Here is a 16,285-nt window from a genome sequence, read left to right as displayed (position 1 = left end):
TATATACGTTATCACAAAAGTCACTCAGGCCTCTATATCAGACGCCGTGGGAGTAAACTGCACCTGTGTCTATGTGCAGGTGTACGGTGCCCGCTTTCCCTGACTCTCACACACACACAGCGGGTCGAGCGGTGCAAAACTCCCCGCGCTTTCCAGCAGATCCTTTTCAACACACTTTTCATTGTGGGTAATAAATATGGACCACCATAGTCTTCGTTAACCTTCTACAATTAAGAAAATACAAAAATAATTCAAGCATGCTGTGTCCTTCAAATTTTGTTGGAGAAGGAGATGGGTACAATTTTGAGGATACTCTCTCAATAACGGATCTAAAATAATTATATCATGCTTTCCCAAACACGAGACCACTGGTATTTCCGACATTAAAGTTATTATGTTCTCAATGTCTATTTCAGTTTCTATAACAACCGGTGCAAATCACACAGGAAAAGAAAAAATGCACATGAATGACTTTTAAATTGAAAATGAGAAAGAAAATAAGAAATATCAAATGAGTGAGATTGGCCCTACTCTTGTTTATCGTCTAAATACTTTCCAGCTTTCTTGTAGGTACACTATCAGGTACTGATGCAGGTCGCAGTACTGATGTCGCGAGCACAGTCGATCCACTGTGTATGACGACATGCATAAAAACTAATGTCAAATAACAAGTAACTGTGGGCATGGGGCAGCGACTCACCACAGTCTGCCCGCTCAAACATTTCTCCCGCGCGTGTTACTCTCTGCCTCAACATTACCTGAAAGATTCTGTTTGAACAATCAGTTCTTGGTTTAGGCCTAGGCAGACCGGCGGCTAAGTGCGGAAGCGGGTCGAACCCGCGCCGTCTGAAAGACGCCTCACAAACATAACACGTCAAGCGCGAAGAGAATAAGACTGGCTTGGGACTGATGCTCCCTGCAGCTGTAGGCTGACACGCAACCACGCTCCGTGGCCATGAAATTAAGTTCTTTACCAAATCCTAATGCTAATTTAAATTTCTTATGACGGGAGTTACGAATGTACTAAAGAGTAACGTAAATGTGCTCTCCAGGTTTTAGAGAAGGACGTCTTAACCAGTTTCGACTGTATAGGCCAATGAAAAAATCCAGGAACTACAGTCGAAATTGGATAATACATCCCTCTCTAGCACGTTTCCTTGGTTATTACACCGTTATTCCAAAGTCCCAGGCCGTATCTTATTAAATACATGCTAAAGAACACTGGATAGCACATTTACGTAACTCTTTAGTAAGTTTGTAACTCTCACCATAAGAAATTTAAATTAGCGTTCCCAGCCATCTTGCGCCCATAATGGGCCAACAACAACTGGCCTGGGTAAGGATTTGGTAGAGGCCCCGGAGCACAGTTGCGGGTCAGCCTACAGCTGCAGTGAGCATCAGTCCCAATTCTCCTTGCGTCTGACATGTTGGTGCTTAATTTTATGTTCGTAAATGAATTGTGCAACAAAGTATGTAAATTAGGCCTAGTGTACTTATAGTGGTTTTCAGGACATTCAGTTACGGAGAAGAAAGCTAGACAGTTTACAGATGATCAAAAATTAAATTTATTAAAAGTGTGCAAATCACCCAGATGTTGGACTCTCCTATGACAACTTTAAATATAATTGTAAGCAATGTGTATAGTTTGATTTACTATGAACGTTTTTCCTTGATCTTTTACTATGTTGGTGTTTTTAAAATGTATTATTCCTTTATTTATTTCATTAATTATAATTGTAAACACTTGCTTCAATGTTTTCATCATAATTATTTTTATGTTCAAACCTAACTTTGAAATTTAACAGCAAAATTGTTTTTCATTTATTAGCACGTTCCCTCTTTATGACTTTTTTTTTTGGTCCCCACAAAAATGCCCTAACCAGTTTTGCCTATACTTAGGTTTGCTAAAGACAAGCACAAGTCTACAAGATCCCTTGCAGCTGTGGCTGTGTATACATAGGCAATACATAACGCAGCATCACCACACTACTGAAGGAGCATAAGAGATATAGCCAGCTGGGACAAGCAGAAAGATCATCAGTTGCTGAACACTCGCTGCTAGCAGGCCATGACATACAGTACAGCAACACGAAAGTACTGTCACCTACTGTATCTTATGCCCAGCTACAAAGGGAAGCCATTGAAATCCTGAAGCACACCAATAGCTTCAACCATAAGGAGGAATCTGAACGGGTAAATAAAGCCTGCTTTCCAGTCCTGAAAGCCTTAAATCCTGGAGGACACAATGGTTGCGGCAGACCAGAAATAGCAACGGGTGTCAGTTGTCTGTCTCCTCCAAGGCAGGTCAAGGTACATTCGGCTCCTTAGAGCTTCAATCATTGGCCAAAGAACAGCCAAACAGCGACCGCCCCTCCAGCATGGCGGACTAATAGGCGTGCAATGCACCATAGTCTGCACTATATAATGAGGTGGAATTGCAACACCACTGCATTCCACTGAGAGCTTCACAACTACAGAAGTCAGTCGGAACTCTTGATAATTCTGAACGCAGTCTTCGGTGACACGTCGGGACCATCACATGTTCCTGGACCACTGCCTACAAGCCCGGAAAATACCGACATGATTTATTTTGATTTAATTCTTCTGTAATAGAAAATGCCCGATCAGTGAGCAGTCAAAAAGAAATTCATAAAATAATGATTTATGTTGTTGAAGATGCGAGGAACCAAATATTTTCTGTTATATGACATGTACCTTATTCTACATAAAGTCAACTCATTCATTTTGTAATAGTATTATTCATTTAGTAAAACGCCTATACAAACAATGAAACTTAAAGCTACTCTATGTTTTGGCAATACACCCACTTATGTCACCAGAGTTTTAGACTTACCGGCAAAAGTTCAGAACAGCTTACATTTTCCAGCGCCACACATCCAGGCGCGATTGCACTGTCATTTGTTTCTCTCTCGCTCGCGAAGGACTTGATCGTGTGGTGGACAGAGCTGCCAATTGTTCATGTAAAGAACTAGTCCTAGTGCAGCGGCGTTACTTTTAATTACGAATCTCGTTACAGTAGGTTAGTGACCAAGCAATTGGTCTGGATTGGTTAGACCATTGGTCAGTGACAAAGCCATTGGTCTGGATCAAGGAAAGGGGGTCTGGGGGCGTAAGCCCCCAGGTTAGAAACCGCGAAGCAGCCCTATGCCTCTAGTATCCCGCGTGAGACCTCCATTGGCCTGGATTGGTTAGGGTAGGTTAGTGACAAAGCCATTGATATGAACTGGTTAGATCACTGGTCAGTGGCAAAGCCATTGGTCTGGATTGGTAAGGCCATTGGTCTGGATGAAGAAAAGGGGGTCTGGGGGCGTAAGCCGCCAGGTCAGAAGCCGCAAAGCGGCCCTAGGCCTCTAGTATCCCGTGTGACACCTCCATTGGTCTGTGGATTTACTGTGCACTTGTGTATTTCTTGTGCGTGGTTTGGTAACGGAATTCACTTACTTCATTGCTAGGAGTGACGTCATATCCCATAGTGTCTCACCCAATGGAAATGCTGGTACGTACTTAGGTGATGGACTATGGCGCATGATAACTTATATTAGGTTACAAAAGCAAAATTACTTCTGGGGGATGGCGGGTGGGTTCTTAACTGTCGCAGTGAACACATCGCTCCTCCACAAGGTATTCCACTTAAGATTTCCAACATATTACATCCTTATAATGCTAGGAAAGTAATGTAAGTCTTACTGAATTTCTACCGACTTACCTAATGATGGGCATGAATTGGGAAGATGCTGAGGGTACAGCTGATTTTGCTGTATAAGGCACGTAATATTCACAATTTCCTGTTTACATCGTTGTGTCTTTGCACGGTGGATTGCTGATATCGCTTCCTTGGCAACAATATCACACATAGGCACAAAATCTAACTCTTCTAACCTTAAACTAGTTCGATTCACCCCAAATGACCCCCCACTTTTACTGCTTGTTCGTTGAGGCACTTTTTCAGCTGCATTGTGTCTACCATCTGACAAAGGATCATATTTGTCAGGAGGAACTTTGTGTTTGTTATAGAGACCATTCACAGGATTACTATTGCTTGGACTATCTTCATCGTCTACTACTAAATAACTTTCTTTAAATCTTCTTGATGATACTCCTCCATTAGGATCTTCATTTACTACCTGAAATAACCCAAATTATCAAAATACAATCACGGTTTACATTAATCACATAACCAATTCAGTAACTTTCATCAGCATTGTACTAACTCCTCTACCTATTGGAGACTAATGGCAAAATAAGGAATTTTATGTTATTAAATTCCGAAAGGGAGATAACATTATTTAAAATATCCTCTAGAAAAAAAAAGTATTAAAAAACACCAACCTCTAAATTCACGTCATCTTTCCCTGAAATACCCCTTTGTTCTTGTAGAGTTTCTTCTCCTTCAGAATCGATGGGGAAATATTTATAAGCGAGGAAGACTTGGATACTTAATATGATACTACCTACAATGAAAAATATACGGTATCTACGAACCCATCTACTGTCAAGAGTCCTTGTCGGAGCCATATTTTAAACGATGTCACAGAATATAGTTATGTTATATACTCCTTTGGAATATTGGACTAGTCAAATTATATCAGTATTCTTTCGGGAAGAAAATACAGAATATCTTATTGGATATTGTTTCCAGAAAGAGAATCAATACTAACTATATACAATTATAATTAGATTTCTAGATTAACACAATTTTGCATACAGCATTACAGTTTGGATGTTTCTAAACTCGTAATTTGACATCTACTAAACATCAAGCATCGATCGTAGTCTCTTTTGTTTTGAGTCTTTGGGTGACTTCTGTTTTGTTTAGCTATGGCCGGAGTACTTGAAACTGTGCAAGAGGAGGACTGTGTGAGATATTTTCTATTTCCAAAGGAAGTAAACGGTGTTAACGCAAATGAAGGAGTGGAACAAGTTCTCGAAAGAATTTCCTCACAGATATACAATATTGTTTACAAATATTCTCGCGATTATATATGGCAAAAGGATGGTTTCAATATCACCCCTAAGGTGGTTGCTAATACGCCCTTGTCAGTTGACTTCGACAACGCAGGTATGTTTTACATGTATTGTAATGGACTGTTTGCGTAATATATTTTGGCCAGTGTTGTTTGAGTTGCTATGTTTGAAGTTCGTATTAATTTTATGAAAGTGAAGAACGAGTGTTTTGAGTTCAGTATATCCATTGTATTTCTTGAAAGGAAATAATGTTCCTACCTCTGCTACGAATAATATAACATAGTAGACGAATTGATGTATTGAAATTCAGTCCTTCAATTGTAGATCGGAATTTCTCTTGTGTTTCACTAGAGTATTTTGTGTTTGGAACTTGCAAAATTCTGTCAGACTATGTTACAGGTTCTGTGTACCTCACATTTGTCATTAAGAAAGCTTATCAAAAGTATGGGGTGGTATTATTATAAGTTTATCGGAAATATATGTAAGATAATTGCAGCCAATGACCAGATAATAATTAACAAGCATTGCTCACGATGTGCAAAAGGTAGGCTACTTACTATTCTGAGCACAATTTTGATAGTGAGCCTACTCCTTGTTTACAGACTGTTACCTGGTACTGATCACAACCTTTGTTGCACAGATCATAGATGCAGTCGGGGCACGTTTCGTAAAATCGCTTGTTTGAACATATCTTGAAATCCATGGACTGCGAAGCATGTTACAAAGTGTCCAAGACTGTTATTAGCTTGTTTCCAGACTGTAGTCATCATGGCATCTGTCCAGTAGAAATCACTCCATAACCCTCTTCCCTTTCTTCACCTCTTATTGAGCACCTTTATCAAGTTATGAGTGGATGGGAGAAATACCTTACCTTGAGATTTTCTATAAGGAACGTTTCACTTGTCAGTTCATACAGCAATCTTGAGGGAGTGAATTTAGGCAAGCCAAGAGTAGTTTCCAGAAAGTGAGCCTTTACTTTCTCTATAGTGCAGATGTTGTTTAGTGTTAGCTTAGGTCAGATGATTTCAGTACCACTTGTCAAGGTTTGCAATATTTTGGTGTAAAATAAGTTCATAGGTATTCCATTTGATAGTTGCTGTACATTCCTTATGTTTTCGGAACCTGAATTTTCCCTCTGGAATCAGGTTTCCGGTTTCTTGTGTGAGCCTATTAGTAATTAATTTGGTGAAAGTTTTTAACATATTGTAATGGTTATAGCGTCCGGGGCATCATCGTATCGGCCCCACCCCCCTTACGTTTGTGTGCGCCAATCACGAGCAACACTTGGTGCTAGGCCGGCCCTCTCGCCTCCATCTGCGGTCTCACAGCAGAGGACGACGGAAATTACTCAACTATTAATCTGGAGTCTTCTATCTCGCAAGGTTCCTGGATACATCTAGCATCCGGACTGTTCTGGAAGGCCCAGAGCAGGTATATAAGGAGAAGAGTAACTTGGAGAGTCAGTCAGTGAGAGACGGAGTTAGTGAGTGAGAGCGAGATTGAGTTCGCTGGAACGCAGTTAGTGATGGCCTGGGAGAGTGCAGCCTGATGGAGCATCTGCCTGTTGCAGCCGAGGGCTCGTTCCTGTTTCCCTGATGATGTGTGTGTGTGTGTGTGTGTGTGTGTGTGTGTGTCCCTTGAGGCTGGCTGCTGGAGGAGAACCTGGAGTGTTCTAGAGCAGCGCGAAGGGAACACTGGGTGCCAACATGTGCGGACTGCGAACGGGGTTCGGCGAATTGAGTGAACAGTGGATACTATCCCGACCTGCAAGATTGACGTGTAGGCCGTGGACCGTGACAGCGCTAGTGAGTGTAGTGTACATAATCGATGAGTCTGTGTGTGTGTGTGTGTGTGTGTCATTGTAGATGGAAGATGAGAAACTAAGAGAGAGAATGCGAACCGTGTGAGTGTACTTGCGTAAGTTGTAATCTCGGCTATCGTCTGTGAGCGTGTGTGTGTAAATCTGTAATTGTAGTGCTAAGTTAATAAATCTTAGAATAGGATGCTACCAGGTTCTGTACTCATTTATTTACTTATTTACCCTGCCAGCATGCTACAATATTGTTCTCCATTTCTGAATCTTTTTAAAAATTTGGTTCACATTTACCGCTGCCTTTTAACTATCGAGTTCCTCCAGCTGTCAGGGATCTTTCCTAATTCCAAGCATTTGTTCAGTAGACCTAGTGATGTCCATCAGTAATTGTGAGGATTGTTTGATGTGTTCACTGAATATGTCAACAGGGGCTTATGGAAAAACTGAGCCTGATTGTAACCAAGATCTGTACCCAGGCAGGTGATATAAACGGAATCAATCATACAGGGAACCAGAACTACCCTCCAAGCAAAGAAAACAAGTCAAAATTCAAACTGTACAATGCAAGTCAGGTTAATGGCAAAGATAAAAAAGAGAGATAAACTACAGATGAAGACAATAAACAGGCAGAAGGCAGTGCGAAGGAATAAAAACCAGGGGAAAGAGCAAATTAAGATGGTAACAATATATGAAGATGGAAGCGAGGCAACCATACGACACACCTTAGAAAGGTACAAGCGGGGCCTTTCAAATATGACGAACTGTACATCAATACAGGACACTACCATCGCTAGTGCAACATGTGTATATGGCAGCTATGGTGTCCAGGGGGCTATGCATGAACAAAGACTCAAAGGAAGGATGGACAATAGCAAAGAAGGAAAATAGTGCCATAAACAAAGAAAAACTAAAACTAATCAAAGGAACTAGACAAGGAGAAAACAAACTTCAAACAGCTGAGAAGAATGGCTGGATATCCGTAGGCAGACTCTGCCCAAATACGACCACACAGGCTTTGGTAGAAAATCTACAGGAAAATGGGATCATTGGCAAAATCACCTGCAACATGGTAAGCAACACGAACACAAGTAGGGCGTTCATACGCATTCCATGGAAGGAAATTGATAAAGTGTACGATGAATATCCCTGGCCAGCCAACATGATCTGTTGGCCATTTCATGCGCCCTGTAAATACAGAGGACGGCAATGAAAACATAAGAGTAATGAACTGGAATGTTGAAGGGTTAAGGAGTGTAATATATAATATGCCAACCAGTGTATTTAGAGACTCAGACCTATGTGTGCTGACAGAGACTTTTATAACTGCGGATTCAAGAATTGACATGTCTTAATGACGATGATAGAATAGGAAAGGGCTAGGAGTGGTATGGAAGCAGCTGTGGCCTTAATTAAGGTTCAGCCCCAGCTCTGCCTGGTATGAAAATGGGAAACCATGGAAACACATTTTCAGGCCTGCCTACAGTAGGGTTCGAACCCTCTATCTTACGAATGCAAGTTCACAGCTGTGTGACGCAAACCACGAGGCCACTTGCTCGGTCCCAGTTCTTTACTCATATCATTTATGTATATAAGAAAACAAAGTTCCAATAATATTGTCCTGTGGGACCCTCCTCTTAATCATTAGGGCCTACAGGATCAGATAACCTACTCTAATTCTCTGAGTTTTCTGTTCTAGAAATTTATCCACCCATCAACCAGTCTTTTGTCTAATTCAGTAGCCCTCATTTTCATTACTACTCCCATGATATACCCTATAAGAAGCCTGTGATAAGTCAGTAGCAATACAGTCCATTTGACCACCTGAACCTAAAATATCTGCTATAACTTGCTGGAATCCAACAAGTTGAGCTTCACTGCAATAACCTTTTCTAAGCATGAACTGCCTTCTGTCAAACCAGTTAGGAGGTTTACTAATATGTCTAATCCGAAAGAATGCTTTTCCAGTGATACAAACACCACATGTCAAGCTGACTCGCCTTATGGTGGGTTACTGTTTCAGCTTTTCTTCCCATACTCTCATTACGTTTTCCAAGACACACTTAAAAAGGAATTGGGGACAGTTTACAAATAACTATCTTCCAAATAAACGTACCTTTATTAAATATGTAAATATAATACAAATATATAGCACTTCAACATAAACATATTCATTCTCGAATAGAAGACAATTCAAGCTCTTTCATAAATCCTGCACTTTGTGAAATGTTGCTTATTGTCTCTTGTTGTCTTTTCTTTACATTGTGCTTGATTGGAAAGTGTTTATGGTTTGTACATGTTCAAATTTGAAGTAAGTTAACAGATTTTTCTTTTCTGGTATGTTCCACGTTAAAGTAACTGTTTAAAATCGACAAGGTCTGGTTTCTCCTCCAGAATCCATACACTATATATTGTTATTTTTAATATTTATACATTAATTAGAAATATTACAACTAAATATGAAATCTAAATACTGATGAAGTTACTATATGTAATTAACTTAATTAATAGGATGAAATTAATGTTTCTAATTCAATATATAACATTACTTAAATCATTCTAGTACTATAAATGTACATGAAAGTGTCAATAAACTGTGCTGTTTAAAGTCGACAGCAAAACAATTATGTAACATAACATTACATGAATATTGCAGTTTGGTTAATTACAAAATCCTTCTTCAAATCAGTAATGAGTTTCTGTCAGACAGGTTAATCAATTAAACTCCACCTCGCTTCCTACTTCCCTCCTTTCGAAAATCTGTCACTACAGGTGATTAAAATAAAAGTTATCAAGCATTATATACCTAAAAGAGTAGTATAATTTCTAAGGAACTGTTACCCATTAAACAAGAGCACTTTTATGATTTTGTACACTGAAGTGAGATTAACGTGCATTCCATGAAAATACATATCACTGTCAAAGGCAAATTTCATTGGTATAAAAGTAAAATAAGGTGTGCAGCCAATAAATGTCAACTGAAAATGAATAAGTATGAAAGAAATGTACGGTAAGCTATGCAAACCAGTAAATGGACAAATCAAGTGTAGTGGTTGAATAATAATATTAAATGTCACATAATTATAAAAGATTGCATCAGGGAAATACATTGTATAAATTTCATCCATTGGGATCAGGATCCCAATAGGTCATTGTGCTAAATTATTACCTTCAAATTTGAAGTAAGTTGACAGTGGATTGTGGTTTTTTTTTTTTTTTTTTTCTTTTCTTTCTGATATGTTCCATGTTAAAGTAAAAGGTTTGGTTTATCTTCTGCAAACCATATACTGTGTACTATACGCGAACCTTCTCGTGAGCCCTGAGATCCCTAGTGCTGAATCGGTAGACCTCGGTTATCTTCGACATTCATATTGGCAACATTTGAAACACAAACTATGAATCGCTTATGCATCTCAATCAATACTGATCTGCATTTAGGGCAGTCGCCCAGGTGGCAGATTCCCTATCTGTTGCTTTCCTAGCCTTTTCCGAAATGATTTCAAAGAAATTGAAAATTTATTGAACATCTCCCTTGGCAAGTTATTCCAATCCCTAACTCCCCTTCCTATAAATGAATATTTGCCCCAGTTTGTCCTCTTGAATTCGAACTTTATCTTCATATTGTGATCCTTCCTACTTTTATAGACGCCATTCAAACCTATTCGTCTACTAATGTCAATCCACGCCATCTCTCCGCTGACAGCTCGGAACATACCACTTAGTCGAGCAGCTCTTCTTCTTTCTCTCAGTTCTTCCCAACCCAAACATTGCAACATTTTAGTAACGCTACTCTTTTGTCGGAAATCACCCAGAACAAATCGAGCTGCTTTTCTTTGGATTTTTTCCAGTTCTTGAATCAGGTAATCCTGGTGAGGGTCCCATACACTGGAACCATACTCTAGTTGGGGTCTTACCAGAGACTTATATGCACTCTCCTTTACATCCTTACTACAACCCCTAAACACCCTCATAACCATGTGTAGAGATCGGTACCCTTTATTTACAATCCCATTTATGTGATTACCCCAGTGAAGATCTTTCCTTATATTAACACCTAGATACTTACAATGATCCCCAAAAGGGACTTTCACCCCATCAACGCAGTAATTAAAACCGAGAGGACTTTTCCTATTTGTGAAACTCACAACCTGACTTTTAGCCCCGTTTATCAACATACCATTGCCTGCTGTCCATCTCACAATATTTTCGAGGTCATGTTGCAGTTGCTCACAATCTTGTAACTTATTTATCACTCTATAGAGAATAACATCATCCGCAAAAAGCCTTACCTCCGATTCCACTCCTTTACTCATATCATTTATATATATAAGAAAACATAAAGGTCCGATAACACTGCCCTGAGGAACTCCCCTCTCAACTATTACAGGGTCAGACAAAGCTTCACCTACTCTAACTCTCTGAGATCTATTTTCTAGAGATATAGCAACCCATTCAGTCACTCTTTTGTCTAGTCCAATTGCACTCATTTTTGCCAGTAGTCTCCCATGATCCACCCTATCAAATGCTTTAGACAGGTCAATCGCGATACAGTCAAGATATCTGCTATATCTTGCTGGAATCCTACAAGTTGAGCTTCAGTGGAATAACCTTTCCTAAAACCGAATTGCCTTCTATCGAACCAGTTATTAATTTCACAAACATGTCTAATATAATCAGAAAGAATGCCTTCCCAAAGCTTACATACAATGCATGTCAAACTTACTGGCCTGTAATTTTCAGCTTTATGTCTATCACCCTTTCCTTTATACACAGGGGCTACTATAGCAACTCTTCATTCATCTGGTATAGCTCCTTCGGCCAAACAATAATCAAATAAGTACTTCAGATATGGTACTATATCCCAACCCATTGTCTTTAGTATATCCCAGAAATCTGATCAATTCCAGCCGCTTTTTTAGTTTTCAACTTTTGTATCTTATTGTAAATGTCATTTTTATCATATGTAAATTTTATTACTTCTTTGGCTTTAGTCTCTTCCTCTATCTCGACATTATCCTTGTAACCAACAATCTTTTCTTCCTCTATCTCGACATTATCCTTGTAACCAACAATCTTTACATGCTGCTGACTGAATACTTCTGCCTTTTGAAGATCCTCACATACACACTCCCCTTGTTCATTAATTATTCCTGAAATGTCCTTCTTGGAACCTGTTTCTGCCTTAAAATACCTATACATACCCTTCCATTTTTCACTAAAATTTGTATGACTGCCAATTATGCTTGCCATCATGTTATCCTTAGCTGCCTTCTTTGCTAGATTCAATTTTCTAGTAAGTTCCTTCAATTTCTCCTTACTTCCACAGCCATTTCTAACTCTATTTCTTTCCAGTCTGCACCTCCTTCTTAGTCTCTTTATTTCTCTATTATAATAAGGTGGGTCTTTACCATTCCTTACCACCCTTAAAGGTACAAACCTGTTTTCGCATTCCTCAACAATTTCTTTAAACCCATCCCAGAGTCTGTTTACATTTTTATTTACCGTTTTCCACCGATCATAGTTACTTTTTAGAAACTGCCTCATACCTGCTTTATCAGCAATATGGTACTGCCTAACAGTCTTACTTTTAAGACCTTCCTTTCTATCACATTTATTTTTAACTACCACAAAAACAGCTTCATGATCACTAATACCATCTATTACTTCAGTTTCCCTATAGAGCTCATCTGGTTTTATCAGCACCACATCCAAAATATTTTTCCCTCTGGTTGGTTCCATCACTTTCTGAATGAGCTGTCCTTCCCATATTAACTTATTTGCCATTTGTTGGTCATGCTTCCTGTCGTTCGCATTTCCTTCCCAATTGACATCTGGCAAATTGAGATCTCCCGCTACAATCACATTTCTTTCCATGTCGTTTCCCACATAGCTGACTATCCTATCAAATAATTCCGAATCCGCATCACTGCTACCCTTTCCCGATCTGTACACTCCAAATATATCAAGTTGCCTATTATCTTTAGAAATGAGCCTTACACCTAGAATTTCATGTGTCTCATCTTTAACTTTTTCGTAGCTTACAAATTCTTCTTTCACCAGAAGGAAAACTCCCCCTCCCACCTTTCCTATCCTATCTCTACGATACACACTCCAGTGCAAGTGACTAATCTCATGTTTTAATCCGTATTGAAATCTGTTGATATACAATAATAAAGTTTTATTATGAATCCACCTGTTCAATACAATATAATGTTGTTACATTTAAAATAACTTCATTAGTTAAAAAGTTATATATGGGACATGTTTCGCTCCCTTATAGAGCATCATCAACCAAATCTGAATCTCAAATAATTGTTATTTACGTAAATAAAGACTTAAGAACTATTACATTGCCCAAATTACATAAACCCAACGTACCCATACGTCCTATAATAAACAGTAGAAATAGTCCCACGTATAAAACATCCAAATTTATACACTATTTCCTCAAAAGACATTACAAATTTAACAACGAATCAACAATCAAAAATTCTATAGAATTTTGTAATAAACTAGGAAAATTCAATTTACAACCACAACATAAAATGGTTTCATTCGACGTAACCAACATGTATCCAAATATACCGGTTAAAGAAACCATCAATATCATTAAACACAATCTCCTTACATACAGTAAATTAAGTAGATGTGAAATAGATGAATTCGTAAACCTACTGAAATTTGTATTAAACAATAATTACTTCACATTTAATAAAAAGATTTACCATCAAACATGCCTAGCAATGGGAGACCCCACGTCGGGCATACTGGCAGACATATATATGGATCATTTGGAGCAAAACAAAATAAACACAAAAATAAATGGACTTTGCCTTTGGATCAGGTATGTAGACGACACCTTTGTCATAATAGATAGCCAAAAAAATGATAGTGAAAAAATCCTTTCTTAAATAATATTGACCCAAATATAAAATTCACCAAAGAAGATGAAACTAACAACTCAAACTTCCTGGATATTAATGTAACACGAATAAGAGATAGTTTTGAATTTCAAATATTTAGAAAACCATCATACGCTCCTCTAACGATAAAAAATGATTCTCTTCACCCAAAATCACATAAACAGGCGGCTTTTTACAGTTTAGTTTATAGAGCTTTCAAAATCCCCCTTTCAGAGAGTAACTTAAAAAAGGAACTCAATTTTATAAAAGACCTGGCCTCAATTAATGGATATAAAATAAATATAGTCAATCGGATCATCAATAAAGTAAAACAAAAGTTAGTAACTAATCTTACTCCCGAAAAAACTAAGCAGTCCAAATTCGCAACATTTACATTCACCAATCCAGCCATTTTTCAAATAACTAATCCTATCAAAAAACGAGATGTGAATGTAGCATTCAAAACACAAAATACAAACAGAAACATTTTTTTCAACCACAATAGTATAAATTCCAACAAGAACCCTTATCTAAGTTCTGGCATCTATAGATTAACATGTGTAGAATGTAAATGTTCATATGTTGGCCAAACTGGCCGTAACTTTCTCACAAGATACTTAGAACACGTTAATGCTACAAAGCACAACAAACATTCTGCGACAAACATTCTGCGATGAGTGCTCACATGAGAGAGTCAGGTCACCAATTTACAACCATAGAGAAAGACCTAAAAATTATAAAGAAGATAGAAAAAGGTAAACTAATGACAGAATTAGAAAATATTTATATCCACTTAGACCAGTATTTCAATAAGGAAAAAAATTTAAATGACAAAATTGAAATAAGAAATCCGTTACACGAACAATTACCGAAACTCTTAAAGACGCTTAATCTAGAAAAAAGTAATTTTGCCAAAGTTTTCATTCCCAAAACAACTAATAATCATCCATCATTAAAGAACTCAACCCCTCCCTGCGCTCCTACTAGATATTCCCCCTCCAAAACCACACCCACAAACATTTCTCCTCCTACCCCTACTCCCCCCCCTCAACCCCCACCACCTCACTCTTACAACACAAGGAGTAGACACAGAACAGACAGTCACCACATAACCTCGGACAACACCAAACCGACAAACAGCAATTGGAGGGGTAAGTGAAGTTTCTAGAAGCACACTCTTAACTAGCAACACAAATTCCGATTACTTACAAGATTCCTTTTCTTGTTACAGACATTCAACAAGATAAACCAAGCAGCAGCTTTCAATATAACGTTGATTTACGTCCCTTTCAATCACCTTATCAAATCCATTAGTTCAACGAACGGTCATTGACATCTATAAGAACATATCTTTTCAACAGCATTCGCCGAGGTCACATGACAACAAGCATTTAAATTTCTTGAAGACCAACATTTATCCTGTTATAAGTTCAATCATCAAATTGACGATAAATTTGAATCTTTATAGACTCTTATCCACAAGGGATAAATATATTTTTTACCAGATCTCATTGCTAAGAAAATCCTCAAATTTTAGCTCCTAAGATTGATCTTCACGTCTTTCTAGGATTTTAGACATGATATATATATTATTTATTTTATATTTTAGTACTCTCTTTTCCATAATTTTAATGTATCTTCCTATTAAGCACATGTAATTAAGCCATGTATACAAAGATTTTATATTTTATGATTTTCTAATAGAATAAGTTTTAAGTTTGTCAAAAATGTTCTAATAGTTCTTAAGTCTTTATTTACGTAAATAACAATTATTTGAGATTCAGATTTGGCTGATGATGCTCTATAAGGGAGCGAAACATGTCCCATATATAACTTTTTAACTAATGAAGTTATTTTAAATGTAACAACATTATATTGTATTGAACAGGTGGATTCATAATAAAACTTTATTATTGTATACACACTCCAGTGCCGTGAGAAAATTTCTGCATCCATTATATCATTTCTCAGCCATGATTCAACTCCTATTACAATATCTGGTAAATATATATCTATTAAATCACTTAATTCTATTCCTTTCTTTACAATACTTCTACAGTTCAACACTAACAATTTTATGTCATCCCTACTTGATTTCCAGTTCCCTGTTCCCTTATCACTACTCCCTAGGCCATCCCGTTTCCCTGAATGTACCTCCCTATTACCCTTCCAAACAAATTTCCTAACTTATACGTACCACTGCGGTTTAAATGAAGGCCATCCGAGCGCAGATCCCTATCTCCTATCCACCCATTAGGATCTAGAAATTTCACTCCCAGTTTCCCACATACCCACTCCATAGTCTCATTTAAATCCCCAATCACCCTCCAGTCAGTATCCCTCCTACACAGTATTCCACTAATAACAATCTCCGCTTTCTTAAACTTCACCCGTGCTGCATTTACCATCTGGCGTACACTTTACAAAGTACAGTAGTACCGTTGTTGTTTACACGGCAAAGCCAAACTTATAAGTCATGCTAGGAACAGGATTCGCATCGAGAAATGTTATATAATGTTAAATAATTTACGTGTGACACAGTTGTTGGCGTAAGTTAATAAATGTTTAGAAAATTCATATCGATCGG

The 16,285-nt window shown here is 38.0% G+C and overlaps 2 protein-coding genes across 2 annotated transcripts in view; one reads left to right on the top strand and one right to left on the bottom strand.

The window, feature by feature from the left end:
* oxt (Xylosyltransferase oxt) overlaps nucleotides 1–4,536 on the bottom strand; it is a 355,491-nt gene extending 350,955 nt beyond the window's left edge. Inside the window, exons 1-2 of the mRNA XM_067136675.2 lie at nucleotides 4,351–4,536; nucleotides 3,728–4,145 (exon numbers count right to left, since the gene is read on the bottom strand). Coding sequence (XP_066992776.2) covers nucleotides 3,728–4,145; nucleotides 4,351–4,536 — 604 coding nt within the window. The remainder of the gene's footprint in view (nucleotides 1–3,727; nucleotides 4,146–4,350) is intronic.
* A 296-nt stretch (nucleotides 4,537–4,832) lies between these two features.
* ecd (ecdysoneless) overlaps nucleotides 4,833–16,285 on the top strand; it is a 197,796-nt gene continuing 186,343 nt past the window's right edge. Inside the window, exon 1 of the mRNA XM_067136676.2 lies at nucleotides 4,833–5,080. Coding sequence (XP_066992777.2) covers nucleotides 4,840–5,080 — 241 coding nt within the window. The 5' untranslated portion in view covers nucleotides 4,833–4,839. The remainder of the gene's footprint in view (nucleotides 5,081–16,285) is intronic.

The sequence above is a fragment of the Anabrus simplex genome, chromosome 1, assembly GCF_040414725.1.
Source record: "Anabrus simplex isolate iqAnaSimp1 chromosome 1, ASM4041472v1, whole genome shotgun sequence".
NCBI classification, from domain to species: Eukaryota; Metazoa; Arthropoda; class Insecta; order Orthoptera; family Tettigoniidae; genus Anabrus; species Anabrus simplex.
The sequence above is the reverse complement of the archived record's forward strand: the minus strand, read 5'-3'. Positions and strand labels throughout refer to the sequence as shown.